We start from the raw sequence: 17924 nt of genomic DNA on the forward strand, positions 1-17924 counted from the left end.
TCAGGGCAACGGCCCAGCCGGCAAGGGCTGGCATACCAGTCTCCTCCGCGTACGGAAAAGCGAAACCGAGTTTGTCATCAGCCGCTGGCTCGAGATTTTCCCCATGGATAGGAAAATAATTTCATAATACGGGCAGCGGTGTGCAGAAAGCTGTACGGATGATACGTGGTGCAAAGCTAAGTGGGGATTGAGGACTGGCTAGACCCGCATCCATTTTGCTCAATCTGAGATGAAATAATACCAATCTATAAAGACAGTTGCAAATGCTCTTCATCCAATACAGAATTTAGATCAATGTGAAAAGCAAACATCCGATGTTTTAGACAACAAGGAGTCCTTCAGTAACAGCGTGTATGGAGACCTTCCCATACCCTCAAGTCTCTTAAACATCCATGTGTCCAAGCTTGTCTCCGAATACCTCTTTCTGCTTGGCTTCGTTTGTAATGACGTCGATAAACTCTGCCGCCGCGTCCTCCGCAAAGAATATGCCCTCGCTGGCGATGCATCGCGAGATGAAGCTCTGTGCGCGTGGGAACATGTCATTCTCATACTCTGCCACGGCTGTCTCAATGCCAGAGCAATCCTTGAGCTGACCGTCAATGCCTCCTCCGCAATGCTTTTTGATGCTGTTCATGAGCTTGAGTGCATCGAACATCGCCATGTTGACACCCTCGCCCACGAACGGAGTCGAAACGTGGGCAGCGTCGCCGATGAGGGTAACGCCTGGGACCCGAACCCAGTTCATTGAGGAGACGGGCATGCGGTAGAGTGGCCACGGTCGAAAGGGGCCTTCCGCATCGGATAGGAACTGCTTCAACTCAGACCCGAAATCGCCGAAGAACTCAGGACTGTTCAAAAGCTTCTCTCGGCTTCCCTCTGTGTCGGCCAATTGAAGAGTATTCCGAGTAACATCTTCCGCAGCCTTCATTCCCAGGTACAAGCGGTATGACTTGTCGGACACCTGCTGAACACCGAGTGATCGACCATGACCAACGGCCATCATGTTTCCAGGCCCGGACGTTTCTACTGCCGCTGCATAGCTAGGGTTCTTGTGACTGATACGGCCCTCGATGAACATCTTGCCAGAGTACTCCGGTTTGGTGGAAGTTAACTGTAGGCAACGATCAGTAAACTAGAATTCGACAGTAACCGAGGATTGTCTTACCACTGCACGAACTTTGCTCCAAGCACCATCCGCTCCAACGATCAGTTGAAACCCAGACGCCGTTGAGCCATTAACGAAGCGGATCAACTAACCATGAGTACCCATCTCAATTCCCTGAACCGCATGATTCCAGTGCACCTTGTGGGAAGGAATAGAGTCGAGAAGCATTTGTCGCAGTTGATAACGGTCGATTTCGGGAGCATCTCGCCCTTCTCCGAAGTCCTGCTTGAGGGTGCAGGTCGTGTTCTGGATGACGAATCTGGTGGCGTCGAAGCGAGCGAGCTTCTTGAATTCTTCGAAGAGCCCGGCGTCCTTTAGAGCTTGCTGACCAGAAGTTGGATGAAGGTCTAGGGTGCCGCCTTGGTACATGAGCGTCGGGGTAAAATTCGCATCTCGCTCGTAAACAACATAGCCGATATCATTCTGCTCAAGCAGACGCGCAAGGACAAGTCCACAGGGTCCCCCGTCAATTATGGCGATAGGCAAGGAGTATCTGTCTGCTGCGGTGCGTGCCATGTTGGATTGATGTCGGTAAAGGTAGGCCAGGAAGATAACAGGTGACGATACTCTAGTAGTTCTCAGATGGGAAGCTTGTAAGCAACAGGAAATTGATGTGTTAGAGTCTGACTATGATATGAGAGTAGACCTTCGGATTTGTCTTATCTCAGTGCTGTGTTGATCCGGGTGAGGGCATATTGACTTTATATAGTGCGAATCTTACATTGAAGGGAGACATCTGCAGCTGGACAGTTAACGGACAAATTCGATTTCAGAGCCCCGTCTGGTCTGCAGGTATCCATCAAAGCCATGTTCAAAATACGCAGGGCACTCAGTCCGGCCGAATCAGGAAAGGTTGGGTTACTCTGATTGGTGTACTTCGGAGCTGACTTCAACGACGTCAGCTTATCTATGTCGGGGAAAGGCTCTGGATCTCCGAAATTATGGACAGTGATTGGCTGCTCTCGGAAGGTCCGGCTGCACACTCCGAAGTCCACCAGTCATAGGTCAATTTGGCGGCCCCCACCTCACCCTGGACATATCTTCTGCCAACTTCACCAACCGTCTTCCTGCTCTCTCGTCACTCTTAGTCTATTCCACACAAGAGCTCCTTCTTCAACAAAACCTGCTACTCATATTGAAAGTTTCTCAACATGGAGAAAATCTCTCTAAACCCGTCGGCGGGCAGCGCGGCGCGCTTCGCGGTAGGTGTCCTAGGATTAATCTGTCATGCAGACCACTTACTCGCGCCTGAAATCAGTGCGATTATTGTCGACAGAAGAAGTTCAGGTAAATTGACTTTGTTTGTGTCGAAGGTTCTAATGGATCTTCATGACATGAGCTGATGATGTTGTCAGATGCTCCAAGGAACTTCCCAAATGTAGTGCTTGCAAACCTTGGCCAAGTGCTTGTACTTACTCCCGAGACAAGGAGAGGACACTATCGACGAAAGACCAAACGGCACTCCAGTAAGAAATGTCTTCGGTCGGGTCTTGAATATTCAAAGAAAACTGACGCCGAGACCTGAAATAGCCCTAAAACCTCCGGCCCGGCTGAAACAAGCAGTTAAATCGGTGGCCTGGAACAGCGACTCCAAAATATCGAACGATCGATTTTGAACTTGACGAAGTCAGTTGAACAGGTTCTATCTGCCGTACGTCCGAAAGAGTCTACCAATACAGTTTCACCCTCCATCTCCGAATCGGCAACAATGACTGGCGAGGTGGATCAAGTCACCCCCAGCTTAAACGAGGCGCAAGTTCCAAACTTGTTCCTTGGGCAGTCTCACTCATTTGCATTTCTGAAGGAGACGCCAATACATATAGATGCTGTTCCTAAGTCTCCATCAACTCTTGCCCATCGCAATGCATACTCTGAGCTTCGATATCTTTCCAACACTCTTACAACAGCCACTGTAAGCCCGGACACCACGGCCATGAAAGGGTTCCACGTCCCTCCAAAATCAGTTGGGTACCAACTAATTGGCCGTGAGTAGTAACCTATCGCGACTCACACTGATTTACTGACTTTCTTCAAGAATTCCCGAGCATTCCCCTCTCGGGGAGCCCTTCTTCTGCAGCCCATCTGATGACTTGCTGAGATAGATCATCTTCGACCCAGCCAACGTAAAACAAAAGGCTTGGGTCGTGTACGTCAACTACATGATGCTCGCCATGGTGTCTGCCAATGAGAGTGGGGAGAGCGTTGAGGCAAGACAGTTCCGGCGAAACATGCGACTGGCTCTTAACGACAGCACCATCTTCCTCGAGCCGACTCTAGCAAATGTACAAGCCTTAGCCCTGCTTGCCCTTCATGGCGAAGACTATGCCTCTCCTAATCTGTCGTGGATGTTGGTAGGCCACGCCTGCCGACAGGCTGAAGCCTTGGGACTGCATGCGTCAACTGATCAGGACTTCGAATTGCGACAACGGAGTTTATGCTTGTTTTGGCTCCTTTTTGTCGTAGACAAGTCATGCTCGCTTGCGTTCGGGCGGTCGTCCTTCTTGCCCATGTCTCTGTGCCGAGACGTGCCACTTCCGGATTTCAACTTCATGCTCAAATTTCAACCGCACAATTCTTCTTCCTTCCGAAAATCCCGGGAATCTACATTGATCTCCTCATTTGGGGCGCATCTCCTGACTTCAGGGATGGAAGTTGCAAAGATGATGGAGTACGTATTGGATCTCTCGACACCAGGGAAAAGCCTGCTTCCCAAGGAAACGGTTAGTAGAGACCTTGTTGTTGTTGTTGTTGTTCTATTTAACGCCGTGGCGGCAAAGGCGCAGCCGCCCTTGCGGCCGACCTCCCGAGGGGTATATGGCGTGGAGGGCCACAGGCTCAAGCTATATACTCTACAGTACACGCCTCTTCCAAACGTCCTCCAAATCTTGCCTATAGGCTGCTACGTGTTCTATCCGTCCCTAGTTCCCGCTGGTTCCCTAGTTCCATTATACTCGTCAGTTCCTCTACGAGGAGGGGGTTCGTTACTAAGGCCTAGGTTCAGGCCTAGGCCCTAGTACCGCGGGCAGATCTTCTGGAAGAAGTCTGTCACGCAGAGAAAGGCCCAGAAGCCTTCATGATCAGTGGTTAGCCCCTTGTAGTACCGATCAAGAGATCCTATTGGTCCTATAGGCTCCTGTGGACTAGAAGGGTGGAGGGTGGGCCACTGAAGCCTCCTCACTAAGGTCTTTCGGCAGTAGACTAGGTGGTCTACCTCCTTTGCCTCCCCACAGGAGCAGGTAAGCAGTGCTTCTGTATGGTTAAAGCGTTGATGGTATTGTTCGAAGTCTCCATGGCCTGACCGGGCTGCTAGGAGATGATGGAGTATAGCCCGTGGTAGGGCTAGTTCAGGAGGGCAGGCGAGGGAAGCCTTAAGCCCTAGTTGGGTGTAGCGGGGTGTTGCCTCTTGCTTCCACCATTTTCTATACTGGCGGCATATGCGTTCTCTAGCTAGCCGTTTGATCCCTGACAGGGTGGCTAGTTGGCCCCTAGGGGCTGGCAGGGTTGTGCCCTCCTTGGCTAGGCTGTCTGCTTCCTCGTTCCCTTTGATGCCTTGGTGCCCTGGGGACCAATGGGTTCGTATGTCATACATCCTAGCTGCCTCTTGGATCTCAAGGAAGGCAGCTTGTGAGGAGTCTGGGACCCTGCCTCGGATCCCCTGGATAACGCTGGCATTATCGATACAGATGTGTATAGGCTGGCCCTGGGAGGTAAGGAGGGCTCGTCGGAGCCCTGCCCTCGCCCCCTCAGCCTCCCCATCAAACACTTCTGCTAAGCCGAGGCGGCCGCAGCCCTGGGCTATACGCTTGTTCTTACGGTATATAACAAAGCCAAACCCTGTGGCGCCATTAGGGGCTTTAGAGCCGTCTGAGTAGATAATAGTATGCTTCTCTGGTACAGTCTTAAGCCAGGCCTGGAAGATCCTCGCTGCTATTTCCTTCGTCTTTGTGGCTATAGGGTTATAGGACCCTGGGAGGTATTGCGGCTGTAGGAGTGCTGGCCTTGGACACTTGGGTAAGAGGCCAGCTGTTCTTTGGAGCCTGGTCTGCTGCCGCCCTGGCTGCAGAAGCCTTGGGACTAAGGGATGTTGTTGGTCAACCTTCTGTAGGCGTGTAGCAAAGCGTAGTCGCGCTGCCTCAAGGGCTACCTCTGCTGTAGGTAGGCCAGCATCTCGGATGAGGGCACTGGTTGGTGTGGTCCTCCAGACAGGTAGGATAGCCCTTGCTGCTGCTGTGATAACTTTTCCAACTCTACAGGCTAGGCCCTTCTGTCCTGTGCCAACTGTAGCTATCTGTAGAGTAGTGCTACTGCTAGTATTGGTGCTGCTGTTCAGGGCTGGTCTGGTCAGGCCTGCATACCAGGTCTCCGCTCCATATAGGGCTATTGGGAGGGCGCAAGCAAGAACTGCTTTTCGAACTGCAACTGCTGGGAGCCCCCCTTTAGTGTTTGTTAGGTGCCGTAGGAAATAGGCTACCTTCTTTGCTGCTGCTACCTTTATTGCTACATGGTGTTGGAAGGTGAGTCTCCTATCAAACCAGACCCCTAGCCATCTTATAGGCTTAGTTGAGGCCTTAATAGTTAGGCCTCTCGCTTGGATATCTGGTAGGTCTGTTGTCTGTTTATGTTTTCTGCTGAAGTGGATTGCCTCACACTTAGCTGGGTCAAAGGCGACTTTATTTTCCGTTCCCCAGCTGAGGATACTAGTGATCTCCTGGCCTAGGGCTGTAGCATTCCCTTCTAGCGAGGGGCTAGTAGCTACTAAGCCTATATCGTCTGCATAGCCAAACCGTAGCTTCTGATCGTCAGCTAGGATATCAGCTATATAGAGCAGGAAGAGGATAGGTGACAGCGGAGAGCCTTGCGGTAGTCCACAGGAAAGAGGGAAGTCCTCAGTAGTAGTATCCTCTAGCCTGACGCAGGCTGTTCGGCTGGAGGTGAAGGTGTAGACCAGTCTGATCAGGCTGCTAGGCCAGCCCTGCTGTCGTAGCCTGACAATAAGTCGGTTTCGTAAGACGGAATCAAACGCCCCCTTGACGTCCATTGTTGCTAGCGTCGCAGTAAGCCCTGTATCTAGAGCCCTCTCAATCTCATGGGTTAGACAGGTTGTGAGGTCAACTGCAGCCCTCCCTGGTAGGGCTCCAACCTGCTGTGGGCTGGCAGCCCCTTCTAGGATAGTAAGGTAGGCCATCCTTTTTGCTATCAGCCGCTCTAAGCCTTTGCCTAAGCAGGATAACAGGGATATCGGGCGCCAAGACCCAGTCTTAGAGAAGTCTGTTTTCCCCGGCTTCTGGATCATAACAACCTCTGCTTTGCGGAAGGGTCTAGGGAAGTAGCCTACCTGTACGCAGGCCTGGAAGAGCTGCTGTATAGGCCTAGCTACTAAACCCCAGGTGCATTGTAGTAACTTTGTAGTAATCCTATCAGTCCCAGGGGTTGTAGTCTCTGTTAGAGTAGCCTGGCGTACTTCCTCCATACTAACTGTATCCTGCCAGGGTATAAGACGCCTTGCGACTACTGGAATAGCAAAGGGGTTCCCAGGTAAGTCGTCTGCAGCACTAAATCGCTCTAATAAGGCCTTTCGAAGGGCCTGAGCCTTATCGAGGCTATTGCTGATCGTCCGTCCTTCTACTATGAGAGGTGGGGCTTTAACTGCTAAGCTAGACTTCCGCCAGCCTAAGATTTTATACAGGTCTTGGTCTGTCTTAACCTCTTCAATCTTAGCTATCCAGTAGGCGCGTTTTGCCCTTCTGACGGTTGTCAGGAAGACTTTCTGCTCCTCTAGGACAGGGGGAGGTATAACTAGCCCTGGTTCTTGGGCCTGTTGGCGCCTAGCCTTAATAGCAGCTCGGTGGGCTTCTGAGCAGTCTTCTGTCCACCAGGGGGCTCCCCTGCCCTGGTTAGTCCGTCTCTTACCTACAGCTTGAACGGCTGTGTGGAAGAGACTAACCAGTTGGGCAGCTAGAGTGTCCAGCTCCGCTGGGCTTAGGTGTTCCCCTGGGGTAGGCAGGGCTGCAGCCCCAGCCTTTACTAGGTCGATAAATCGGGGTAGGGCTGACTCTGGGACTGAGAGGTGGCTAGTCTGGCGTCCCTGTTCCTGGGCCTTGCCTATAGGGATAATTGTTGTAATAGCTTGGTGGTCAGCCCCTGGGTGTAGGTGTGGGCTAATATAAGCTTCGGCAAAGGGGATATTTGAGAAGGTCAGGTCGAGGGTATGCCCATGAGTATGGGTAGGGGCCCCAACTTCTCCAATAAACGACAGATCATAGACTTCAGCCCACTCTGCAATATCGTCGCCCTGGTTCCGGCTAGGGGTCCCAGGTTCCCAAGAGGAGTGGCGGGCATTAAGGTCCCCAGCGATAAGGGCTCTCTCTGGCGGTTGATAATCTAAAAGGAGGCTGGTTGCTTGGTTTATAGGCTCATCTGGCGGCCTATATATATTCATAATAGTGAGGTCGCCAGCTTTCACCCATAAGATATCTCTTGATTGGGTAGGTCTTTGTTGCTGTATCTGCAGCCTTAGACCTTTACGTGTGTAGGTCATAACCCTAGGCCTTGTGTCTCTGCTGTTCCAGAAGTCGACTGGTACATAGGAGTTAAAGCCTGGGTGTGTGTTAATCTGCATCTTATCTCTATAGCCTACCCAGGGTTCCTGTATCAGGACTATGTCGATCTGATCTGCCCAGCAGAGCTCCAAGAGAGCTGTATGGGCTGGGCTCCTCTTCCCCACATTACACTGGGCAACTCGTAGTACCTGTGGGGTAGCTGGCCTGAGCCTATAGCTCTGAGTCGAGGTCGAGGTGGGTGTAGGCATTAACAACATTATAGTCAGGCTTCTGGGCTACCCTCTGGCTCCTGCTGCTGCTTGGGAGTGGATGGATAGGGCGGTTAGTTAGGGGGGGGAGGGCTTCAGAGTCTTCAGCCTCATTCTCATCCATATTGTTGCTCCCAGCTACACTAGCAGTATCTGCAACAACAATTGAGTCTTGTGTGGGTGTGAGGGGTCGAGGGCGCTTGGATGCCAGTTGTTGCTCTTGTGTAGCGCTTGGCTTAGCCCTGGCTTGCTGTGTGCTGCCTGGGGCGCAGGCCTGGCTAGCTAGGAGATCATCAGACGCCTTCTCTCCAGCTATCCGGATACCTCGCAGTTCCTTCCGGGTTGGGATAATTAGGTTTCCATTAACCAGCAGAGGCCTAGCTGGGCAGTCTGCATGGCTTGCTGGGAAGGGACCATAGCAGTTAGCACACTTAGACCTAGCTAAGCAGCTCCCAGCCTCATGAGTATCTAGCGGTTTGCTGCAGTTCTCGCAGAGGGGTTTCCGGGTGCAGTAGCGGTTTGAGTGAAAGCCCTGGCAGCCAGGGGAGTGTTGTTTGGGGGTCTGCTTCCTCGGGGGAAGCAGACGGGCAGGGCCTGACTGTCCAAACAGGCGGAAGCCTCCCTTAACCCCTTGAGGGAGGGCGATAATCAGGCTTTGTGTAGCTGTGGCTAGATCGGGGCTATCTCGGGTTGGGCGCCAGGAGAGGAGTCTTTGCTTTGTCTTTAGGAAAACCTCTTCCTCTATTTCAGATTCTATGCTAACCCTACTGCCATCAAGGCTGGTAAAGTAGAGGGGGCAGAATGGGACGATATACTGATGCCACTTAGTAGGTATCTCAACCTTCTCAGCTGTAAGGCAGTTTTTGATCTTAAGGGCTCTCTGAAGAAGTAAGGCTTGGATCTCCTTGTTTTGGGGCTGAAGTGAGAAGCCTGTAGCAGTATGGCGGACCTCAACTAGGTCTTGCGGCTGTAAGTTAAGCTCCTTTGTTACCACCATCTTAACTGAGTGAGGGGCTAGGGTTCTGGAGGTAGGTATATGTTCTGCCGGGAGCCGAACTAGTAGGCGGAGGTCCTGGGTCTGTTTAGGCTGGCGTATGCAGCTGGTGGCCCGCCGGCCTGTTACTGGGTTCGGCCTGGGGCCGGAGCCGGAGCCGGGGCCGGGGCCGGGGCCGGGGCCGCTAGCGGTAGAGTCACTAGCTGCCTGGGCATACGTTTTTCCCGTGCCGGGGCCGGGGGTGGGTCCAGAGATTTCTGCGGTCGCAAACCGGGTAAAGGTATCGATGAGGTCCTGGGCTGTAGCCTTTAGTCGTGCTGGGGCCGTCCCAATGAGGGCATCTAGGCCTTTGGCGAGGAGGTCTAGGGCCTCATCTCGGAGGGCCCGACCCTCTCGAGCCTGCTGGAGGGCGGCGGCGGCCGATCGTGGCCCCCTTCCCAAGGGCCGGATAGGGGGGGGCGTGAGGCCCCTCGGTCGTGGAGGTAGGGAGGTAGGGGGAGGGGGGGTCCGGGGGAGGCTATGTATAGAGGATGAGAGGCCTCTAGGGGCCTGCGAGGGGCCCGCGGCTGGCTGCGAGGCCATCGCGGGCGAGGGTTCTAGTTGTATGGGATGGATTTGGTAGTGTTAGTGTTGATGTGGCGGACCCGGCGCGGCACTAACAGTGGGTGCCGGTGGGGTTGTATGTAGGAGGGAAGTGTAGAGACCTTGATGAATGGTATCGGAAAACAATCAAGCTGAGCAAACCTGAAACTGCGTTATGACACGGATACTGGAAGATTAAGTTCTCTTTAGGTCTTGACGGAGATTATAGACGCAGAGCGTCCATGGGTTGAAAAAACGCAGTTGCGTGAAATGTCACTCGGTATCAGCAGTATGAAATTTCAATACCTCCACATAGTGATTGTCCTTCACAAAGGGGACCCCACTTGTGCAAGTATTCGTCTCGAGTCGGCGAGAGAAGCGTTAGCACTTCTCCCGTCCATGGTCTCTAATTGGGCATCTGTTTACAACGGAGTAGTATGGTAAGAGCCAAACCATCGCCCCTTCTTTGAACTCGGATACTCGAAAGTATATATTGTACTGACACATTGAATTCAAGGCAACCTTCCGTACTACCCGTTCATTCCCTTCTTCGTCGTCTTCGAAAATATTGTTCATGGGAACAGCTTTCAAGCAAGTTCTCCAGTGGACCAAGATCTCAGTCTGTTGTCTACAGCCGTCTCGTACTTTTCCATGATGCGCGGGCAGCTTCGTCTGTTGGCAACAGTGTGCGCTCGACTGGAACACGTCGCGGCTGTCTTCCTGCAACTGGCCCAGGTTCATGTAGGCCAGCACGCCAATGCACATTCAAGTAGCACCAACATGAGTGGACACGCCAATGTGCCGTCTGAGATACCACCCACAAATTTCTTGAGTTACGGAGGCCATGAAGACGTTGCAGCCAGCTTACGAAAGGCACAAGACGATATCGGCACAGCTGCAAATCTGGACCTAGAGAAATTCCTGGATTGGCTTCCTGCCGAGGTCTTACCACCTTGTCCAACTGCAGATACCGGAAATCAACATCACTCGGCTTGCCATGTTGCTGCTGATTCAACAGTGGTCGAGGGGGAGCAAGCGCGGAGGGGCCGCAAGCGTACCTTTGATGCGACCTTCGACTGGTTCTCTTGGGATGCATATTTTGCTGATGCCGACTCCCGCCAGTTTCTTCATTAGGCTGGATAAGAGAGTAGTTGCTGACAGGATATTTGTTAATCAAAATTCACCCTTTGATTGAGCGACCGCACGGAAGCGTGGCTTCTCCAGAGAAGTATGACGCATATTGGAAGAGACTAGTCATGCTCCTAACGCAGAATCGAAAAATACAATTTCGCTATTGCTAACGCGCTTCTACGTGAGACTTCCTGGATTTTTACAAAACGATTGCGAGAATGCCATGGAAATCTCAAATCCAACGATCCCTTTGTCTACTTAGGGCAACCAATGCCCCAGCCAGTGGTAGTGGAGCAGCAGTCGGCATCCTATGTGACGTTGTCAGTACGATAGCAGAGCGGAATCAGGGCTCTATGTTAACTCACGCATGTAGCAGAGACTGGCTTGCCGTTAAGCATGACATTCTCGCAGAAGTTAGGGCTCTGCTCAGCACAGTAGGCTTCGCTGGTACCACGGGGAGTTCCGCCCTTATTCTGGTTGGTGCAAGCCTTTTGGCCCTTACCCCAGCAGCAGTTATCGAGGACAGCTTCGCCCTGGAGCCACCCGTAAATGCGGCACTGCAAAGTTAGTATTTGAGTTGGAAAGGTTGAGAAAGGATAATATACAGAAGAGGCGAGAGCACCGGTCGTGTAGGCAAGGCCAAGAAGAGCGATCTTGGAGAAATGCATGATGAAGGGTTGAGGTGTGTGACAAAAGTTGACAAGTAGAGAGTGGAAAGAGTGAGAAAATGGAGTGAGTGTTGATTGATAGAGAAAGACTGAGTATTGAGCGCTGTGGAGTGCTGATACATAATGGAACATGGAGCGAACAATCTTCATTTTATAGCCCGGAAAGTAGGCGCCCAAACGAAGATATTCTAGACACTTTGCCAAGACGGTGTTCGCTCTCGGTGTTACAAGAGCTACCGGATACCACGGATGTGTCTAGCAACAACATTTTCTGCCAGTGAGCAAGGTCGCAATCAACATCGCGCGTCTCAAAATGATCGCGTAAACTCAAAAGAAGTTCAATCATTTCAAGTGAAGATTTCTAGTGGCTTGCGTAACGCGGCTGAGTCGTCTCAAGCAACCAGACCAGTAGAGCGGGTCTTGCGGAGGGCCGCTATTTCCACTTTCTCGTAAGGCGTACGGAAGGAAAGATTGGCTGAAATATTTTCCAATCATTCAGATGAAGACAGATGCCAGACCCTCTAAGTAAGGTTGCTTGGCAGCTCAAACTGAGGCGGGTCTTCCGCAAAGCCGCATAGCGAGGGCCTTGGCAACACATCGAAATAAAGACGAACCAGATCGACGAGTCAAAATAAGGTTTCTCGGTCTTCAACTGCCGTAAACAGTGAAAATCGGAAAATACTACCTGCTAATTAGTGGGCCCGTCTAATGTGCCGAGCGGACCTGTAGCTCCACAGACCACCATGACTCGACCCCAATTCAGGCAGATGAAATGTACCACCACTACTGCGCCTGTCTCATGACTTCTATCATGACTCGATTCTCGTATATCGGCGAACTAACGTGTTCACTAAACACTTCATAAGATCTAGATGTCGGACAGAAAGCTGTTTCTAATAGGAATGGCATCCCACAAATGGCCCTTCTGGACTTTTAGTTCGCCTGACAGCGCTTAGGTCCTGTTCACCATGTGGTCTACGCACCGGCACATCACCGACCTTTGGCTATGCATCCCTTGCATAACCTCTCGAAGACTTAGAACGTTGCAAGACTCAGGGTCCCATGACCATGTTGTCAATCGCAGTAGCTGGCGCTCTCAGTAGGCCAAGGCTAGAATAAGGCATTTATACTATAGGATCATAGGAATAACAGAGACTCACTTAGAACAGAAGAACTATAATATAAATCACATAATAATAAGATAAGGAATAATTAGTAAAATATATTGAGAAAGGCTTAGTAATTAGTTAGTCCTACTAACTAGTTATAATTACTTTATATATTTAAGTAATTAATTATAGATAGATAAAAAGTACTATTTAGATTTATATATAATATAACTTATGTTTAGCTTATAGTTAGACTTTTATAGTTTTTTAGAAATTAACTTCATATTTATTTTTTAAGATACTTTCAGCTTATGTTTACTATAAATAACTTATTAAATTGAAGATTAATTACTTTAGTTTCTAAAAACTAATCTATAATAAAGCTTATAATTTATAACTTAAACTATAACTTTAATATATTATTATCATATATTAATCTTTAACTTTTATCAGTAGACCCTATTATTAGATGGCTAACTATAACATTTTAATTGCTTTTATTTAGTAAATTAACTATTAATACTTATTAAATAGTACAAATAAGATATCTTTCTATACTTCTATTAAATCATTTACTTTACGCTTCTCTACTAGATAAATAACCTATAACTTAGCCTAAAACCTCAGTAACTGTAAAATAAAATAAAACTTGAAAAAAGATAATAATAATAAAGAGCTTAAATAATAGCTAATAAAAGTTAATAATAATATTAAATAAATATAAAATAAATATAGAATATATTTGATTAAAACATTTAAACTATTAATAAGCTCTAAAAAGCTTTTTAATAAGTTATTTAATAAATAGCTAAACTTAAAACAAAACTTAATTTTTTTAAGCTACTATTAACATTATTATTATACTTCTCTATAAGGGATAATAAAAACTTAAGCTTAATATATATATTATTTATAATAAAGTCTCTAGAATTTTTAAAGGATTTCTAATTTAAATTAAAAACAATTAGAATTTTGATTATAAAGATTTTACTAATAATACTAAAAAAGTAGTATATATAGCTATCTGTTTTAAAAGAAAAGCCTTCTAATAGTTGAAACTAATCTAAAAAGAATACCTTAAATATAAAACTTTTAATAAATATATTACAGAGACTTATAATATCTATACGAAGTTCTAAAGGTTTAAAAGTATATTCTAATTACTCTTCTAAAACTGTAACAAAGAATAATAAACTAAAAGAGACTTTTTGTAACTTTAGTAAACTAAATCTATTAAAAAGTATTCTATTAACTTTAGATAACTTAGTATCTAACTTAACTTCACTAAAGAACTAAAATCTTTATATTCTATTAAGGACTTAAGGATAACATTAAAGATAAAGTAATTAAAGTTAATTAATTGAATAACGTTTTTTAATATATTAAACCTATTGTAAAAATTAATAACTAATCTTTTAAATAATATAAAGAATAAAGCAATAAATAATAAAACTTAAATTTAAGATATAAATATTAATAACTTTAGAATAAACTTTATAGCTGACAGAATAATAATAAACTTAAACATAATAACAAAAACAATATTTAGTAAAATACTACTTATCAATAGTATAATAAACCTATAAACCTCAACATACCTATTAAAAATAATAATAGAAAACCTTAAAACTTTCAATATTATAATTAAAAAGAAATAGGACATATCACTAAAAACTGCAGATAACTTAAAGACCTTAACTAGAAACTAATACTTAAGTAGACTAAATAGATTACTATAGTAACTAAAACCCCCTATATATCTTTTTCTTAGATAAGATATTATAATAATAAATATTTTATATACTATAATAATAAACAAACTTCAGAATAGTAGCTTAATAATCTAAACTATAAAAAAACCAAATATAATATAACTATTCTTATTAAAACTAAAACTTTCATAATAGCTTTATAAGCTAATAGTAAAATAATTAGAAAAAGATACGAGATAACTAAACGAAATGCTTTAAATATAATAACTTAAACTTATTAATATATGAATCCTCTATATCACTAATAAATGAAATTAAGTTATCTATAATAATTTTAACTTAAACTTTATAAGCTATAATAAGAAAGCTTAATGAATAATTTAAGACTTAAAAGCATAAATCTAATAAGGAATAAATTAGATCTACTAATATAAAGTAAGATAGTAAATTAACTAAGAACTTAATAAATAAGTTAAAAAAGAATTAGATAAAAAGTTTAAATACTAAAATAACCTTTTAATGGAATAAAAAATATTTAGTCTTATTAATAATTAGACTTCTAGAGAAAAAGAAAGTTTACTTTATAACTTAAATAAACTTTATAATACTACTTATTGATATATTTAAATAGAGACCACTTATAGGTTTACTCTTAATATAGATAATATTAGCTTTAAAAAGAAATCTAATCATAAAAAAGAAACTAAATAGTTTATTTACTACTAAAGAATTAATATAAACTATAATAACCAATAATAATATTTCTATAGAATACCTACTAATATAAGAGATTAAAACTATGTTTTAAAACTTTATATAGAGAATTACTTAACCTTAAGAAATAATTACTATAACTATTATAACGTTTTTGGTCTTAATATCTCTTTAATAAATATAAAGAATATTTTAAAAATAAATATAAATATTAATTCTATTTTAGAAAATATAATAAAAATCCTATTTAGATAAACTGTATAATATCTACTATAATTAGATATTCTATAGCTATATTTAATAATAACCTAATAATCTTTAGCTTAAATTTATAATACTTTATAGAATATTAATATAATAATATTATAAAATAAAAAGAATATTAAAGAAATAAATACCTCTTATGTATAACTTAAAAAGCTAAAACTTCAAAATACCTCTAATAAGAAGTAAACTTATTATAAATATAAGTTTAAGAGAACGATTTTTTAAAAAGTAATAAAAAAAGGAAAATAAATAACTTATTTTAAATACTTAGAGTAATTAAAAAACTAAACTTATTTATTAATAAGAGATTATAATAGGTAATAATAATAAAGTCTCTTTATTTCTCATCCTTAAACTAAAAGATATGTTTATAATTAATAGTTATTATTAACAATACTATAATTATCATATTTACTAATATTAAAGCTGAAATAAATTTATATTATTTCAAGTAGTAAATAACCTATGACTACTATAATAAGAAAAGAAATATATATATTGGCTAAGCAATATAAAAAGAGAATAAGTTTAATATAAAAAAAGAACTATTAAAAATAAAACTATACTCTTTAAGATAAGTTACTTGAATTGAGATAAATAACTCTAACTTAATATTACTAAACTTAATATATATAACATTATATTAAGAGTACTATGGTTTAAAAAAATAACTTATAGATAAATTAGAGAATAAGCTAACTCTATTAAAATAATAATAATCTAATTTTTGAATAGCTTTATAAAACTTAGGCTTTAAATAGATTTATTAACTATAGAGTAGTAAAATAATATATCTATTATTTTAAAATAAAAGAAGCTATATTATAACTATTAACAATACTAGATTTTGAATAAAAGAATAATCTATTTCTATTTATTTTAGAAAAATATAGAGTTTATAAAAAACTTTTTGTAACTAAACTAGAGATTAAACTACTTAAATGTATACATTTTAATTATAAAGTCCTTATTAAAGAGGAGAAAAAGCCTAAATTGAATAAACTTTATAGACTTAATTAAATAAAAATAGAAGTTTTTAATAAATATTTTAATAAAAACTTTAAGAAAAGCTATAGTAGAGAATTAATTTTACTAATAAGAAGCTTAATTTTATTCATATTAAAAAAGAATAGTAAGCTATAACTTTATATTAATTATTGTATATTTAATGAAATATTAATTAAAAACTAATATTTATTATTTTTAATTAATAAATGATAATAATTTCTCTATAGAGTTAACAGTTTAATAGCTTTAAACCTTAAGAATGTATATAGTTTTATTAAGATAAGAAAAAACGAAGAATAGAAAACTGCTTTTTAAATATGTAGAGGATATTATTAATACTTTATTATATTTTTTAGTTTTACTAACGCTTTAGCTATTTTATAGAATATAATTAACTAGATTTTTAGAAATGTATCAATATCTTTATAGCTATCTATTTTAATAATATCTTTACTTTTTCCCATATAATAGAATAATATAAGGAATATATATACCTAGCATTATAAGCTTTTTAGGATACTAAACTTTTGATTAAACTAGAGAAAACCATATTTTATATCTAAAAAATAGAATATTTTAAATTTACTATTACTTTTAGATATATCAATATATTACTATTAAAGAATAGCTAATATTAATAAACCTTAGAAAAGTATAAGGCTTTTTAGACTAGTTAATTTTTACTGAACACTTATTAAGTATTATAGTAAATTTAATATATTTCTCATAGATTTTAGCTATAAAGACTAACTATTTAAATAGAAAAAAGCCTAAAATATAGCTTTCTAGAAAACTAAAAACTATATATTTAGTAAACTAATTTTAATAATTTTAAACTTATAAAAATAATTTAAACTTAAAGTAAACGTTTTAGACTTTACTTTTAGAGTATAACTATTATAATAAGATTTAGAAGAATATTTATATCTTTATACTTTTTTCTCGCCTAAACTTTATAGACCTAAGTTTAACTATTAGATTTATAATAGAAGGTTTATAGTAATTATTAAAGATTTTAAGAACTAGTACCTTAAGCTTTTAATATATATATATATATAGACTATAAGAACTTAATGTATTTACTAAATTAAAACTTTTTAATAAATAATAAATCAAATAGTTAGAATTCTTTTTAAAGTTTAATTTCTAAATTATCTATTAAAAAAGATTAGAACATAGTAAAGCTAACACTTTTAGCTAATAACTAAACTATAACGTCTTAATACTAAAAAAGCCCTAAGTAATTCTTAAATATCATAATAATAGAGACTTAATATTAGTAATTAAACTTCTAATAAGAGCTAAACGATTTAATATCATCTTAACTAATAAACTGAATAATAAAGTAATTATAGAATTCTATAGTCTATTAGTATATAGTTACTAAGCATTTATAAAAACTTAGAGATAACTATAATAATAATTAGAAATTATGAGGTTTATTTAAAAAGTAAACTAATTTAATGCTAGCTTTATGGATTATTATAACTTTTATTTATATTATAAACTATTTAGTACTTTACATCTTTTAATTATATTATTAAGCTACTGAAATCTTAAGAACTCTTTATGGAAGTCTATTTTAATAATATTATTATTATTATGAATAGACTTATAAAATGTGTTTATTTTATCCTATATAAACAAATAAATAATACTTAAACATTCACTTATATATTTCTTAAATATATTATTACTAACTATAGAATACTAAAGGAAATTGTATTAAATAGAAATAAAATCTTTATGTTTAAGTTTTAGAAGTT

The 17924-nt window shown here is 41.4% G+C and overlaps 2 protein-coding genes across 2 annotated transcripts; both read right to left on the reverse strand.

The window, feature by feature from the left end:
* Nucleotides 1-382: 382 nt before the first annotated feature.
* On the reverse strand, nucleotides 383-1681 carry asqM (Monooxygenase asqM; the record flags this gene model as incomplete). Its single annotated transcript, XM_037322721.1, has 3 exons — nucleotides 383-1111; nucleotides 1166-1252; nucleotides 1304-1681. The coding sequence occupies 3 exons, from the start codon at nucleotides 1679-1681 to the stop codon at nucleotides 383-385; spliced, it is 1194 nt and encodes a 397-aa protein (XP_037180411.1).
* Nucleotides 1682-10934: 9253 nt separating this feature from the next.
* Nucleotides 10935-11348, reverse strand: CGCA056_v007474 (uncharacterized protein; the record flags this gene model as incomplete). Its single annotated transcript, XM_037322722.1, has 3 exons — nucleotides 10935-10988; nucleotides 11046-11237; nucleotides 11286-11348. The coding sequence occupies 3 exons, from the start codon at nucleotides 11346-11348 to the stop codon at nucleotides 10935-10937; spliced, it is 309 nt and encodes a 102-aa protein (XP_037180410.1).
* Nucleotides 11349-17924: the final 6576 nt, after the last annotated feature.

This window comes from Colletotrichum aenigma (genome assembly GCF_013390185.1).
Source record: "Colletotrichum aenigma strain Cg56 chromosome Unknown KSG_Cg56_contig04, whole genome shotgun sequence".
NCBI classification, from domain to species: Eukaryota; Fungi; Ascomycota; class Sordariomycetes; order Glomerellales; family Glomerellaceae; genus Colletotrichum; species Colletotrichum aenigma.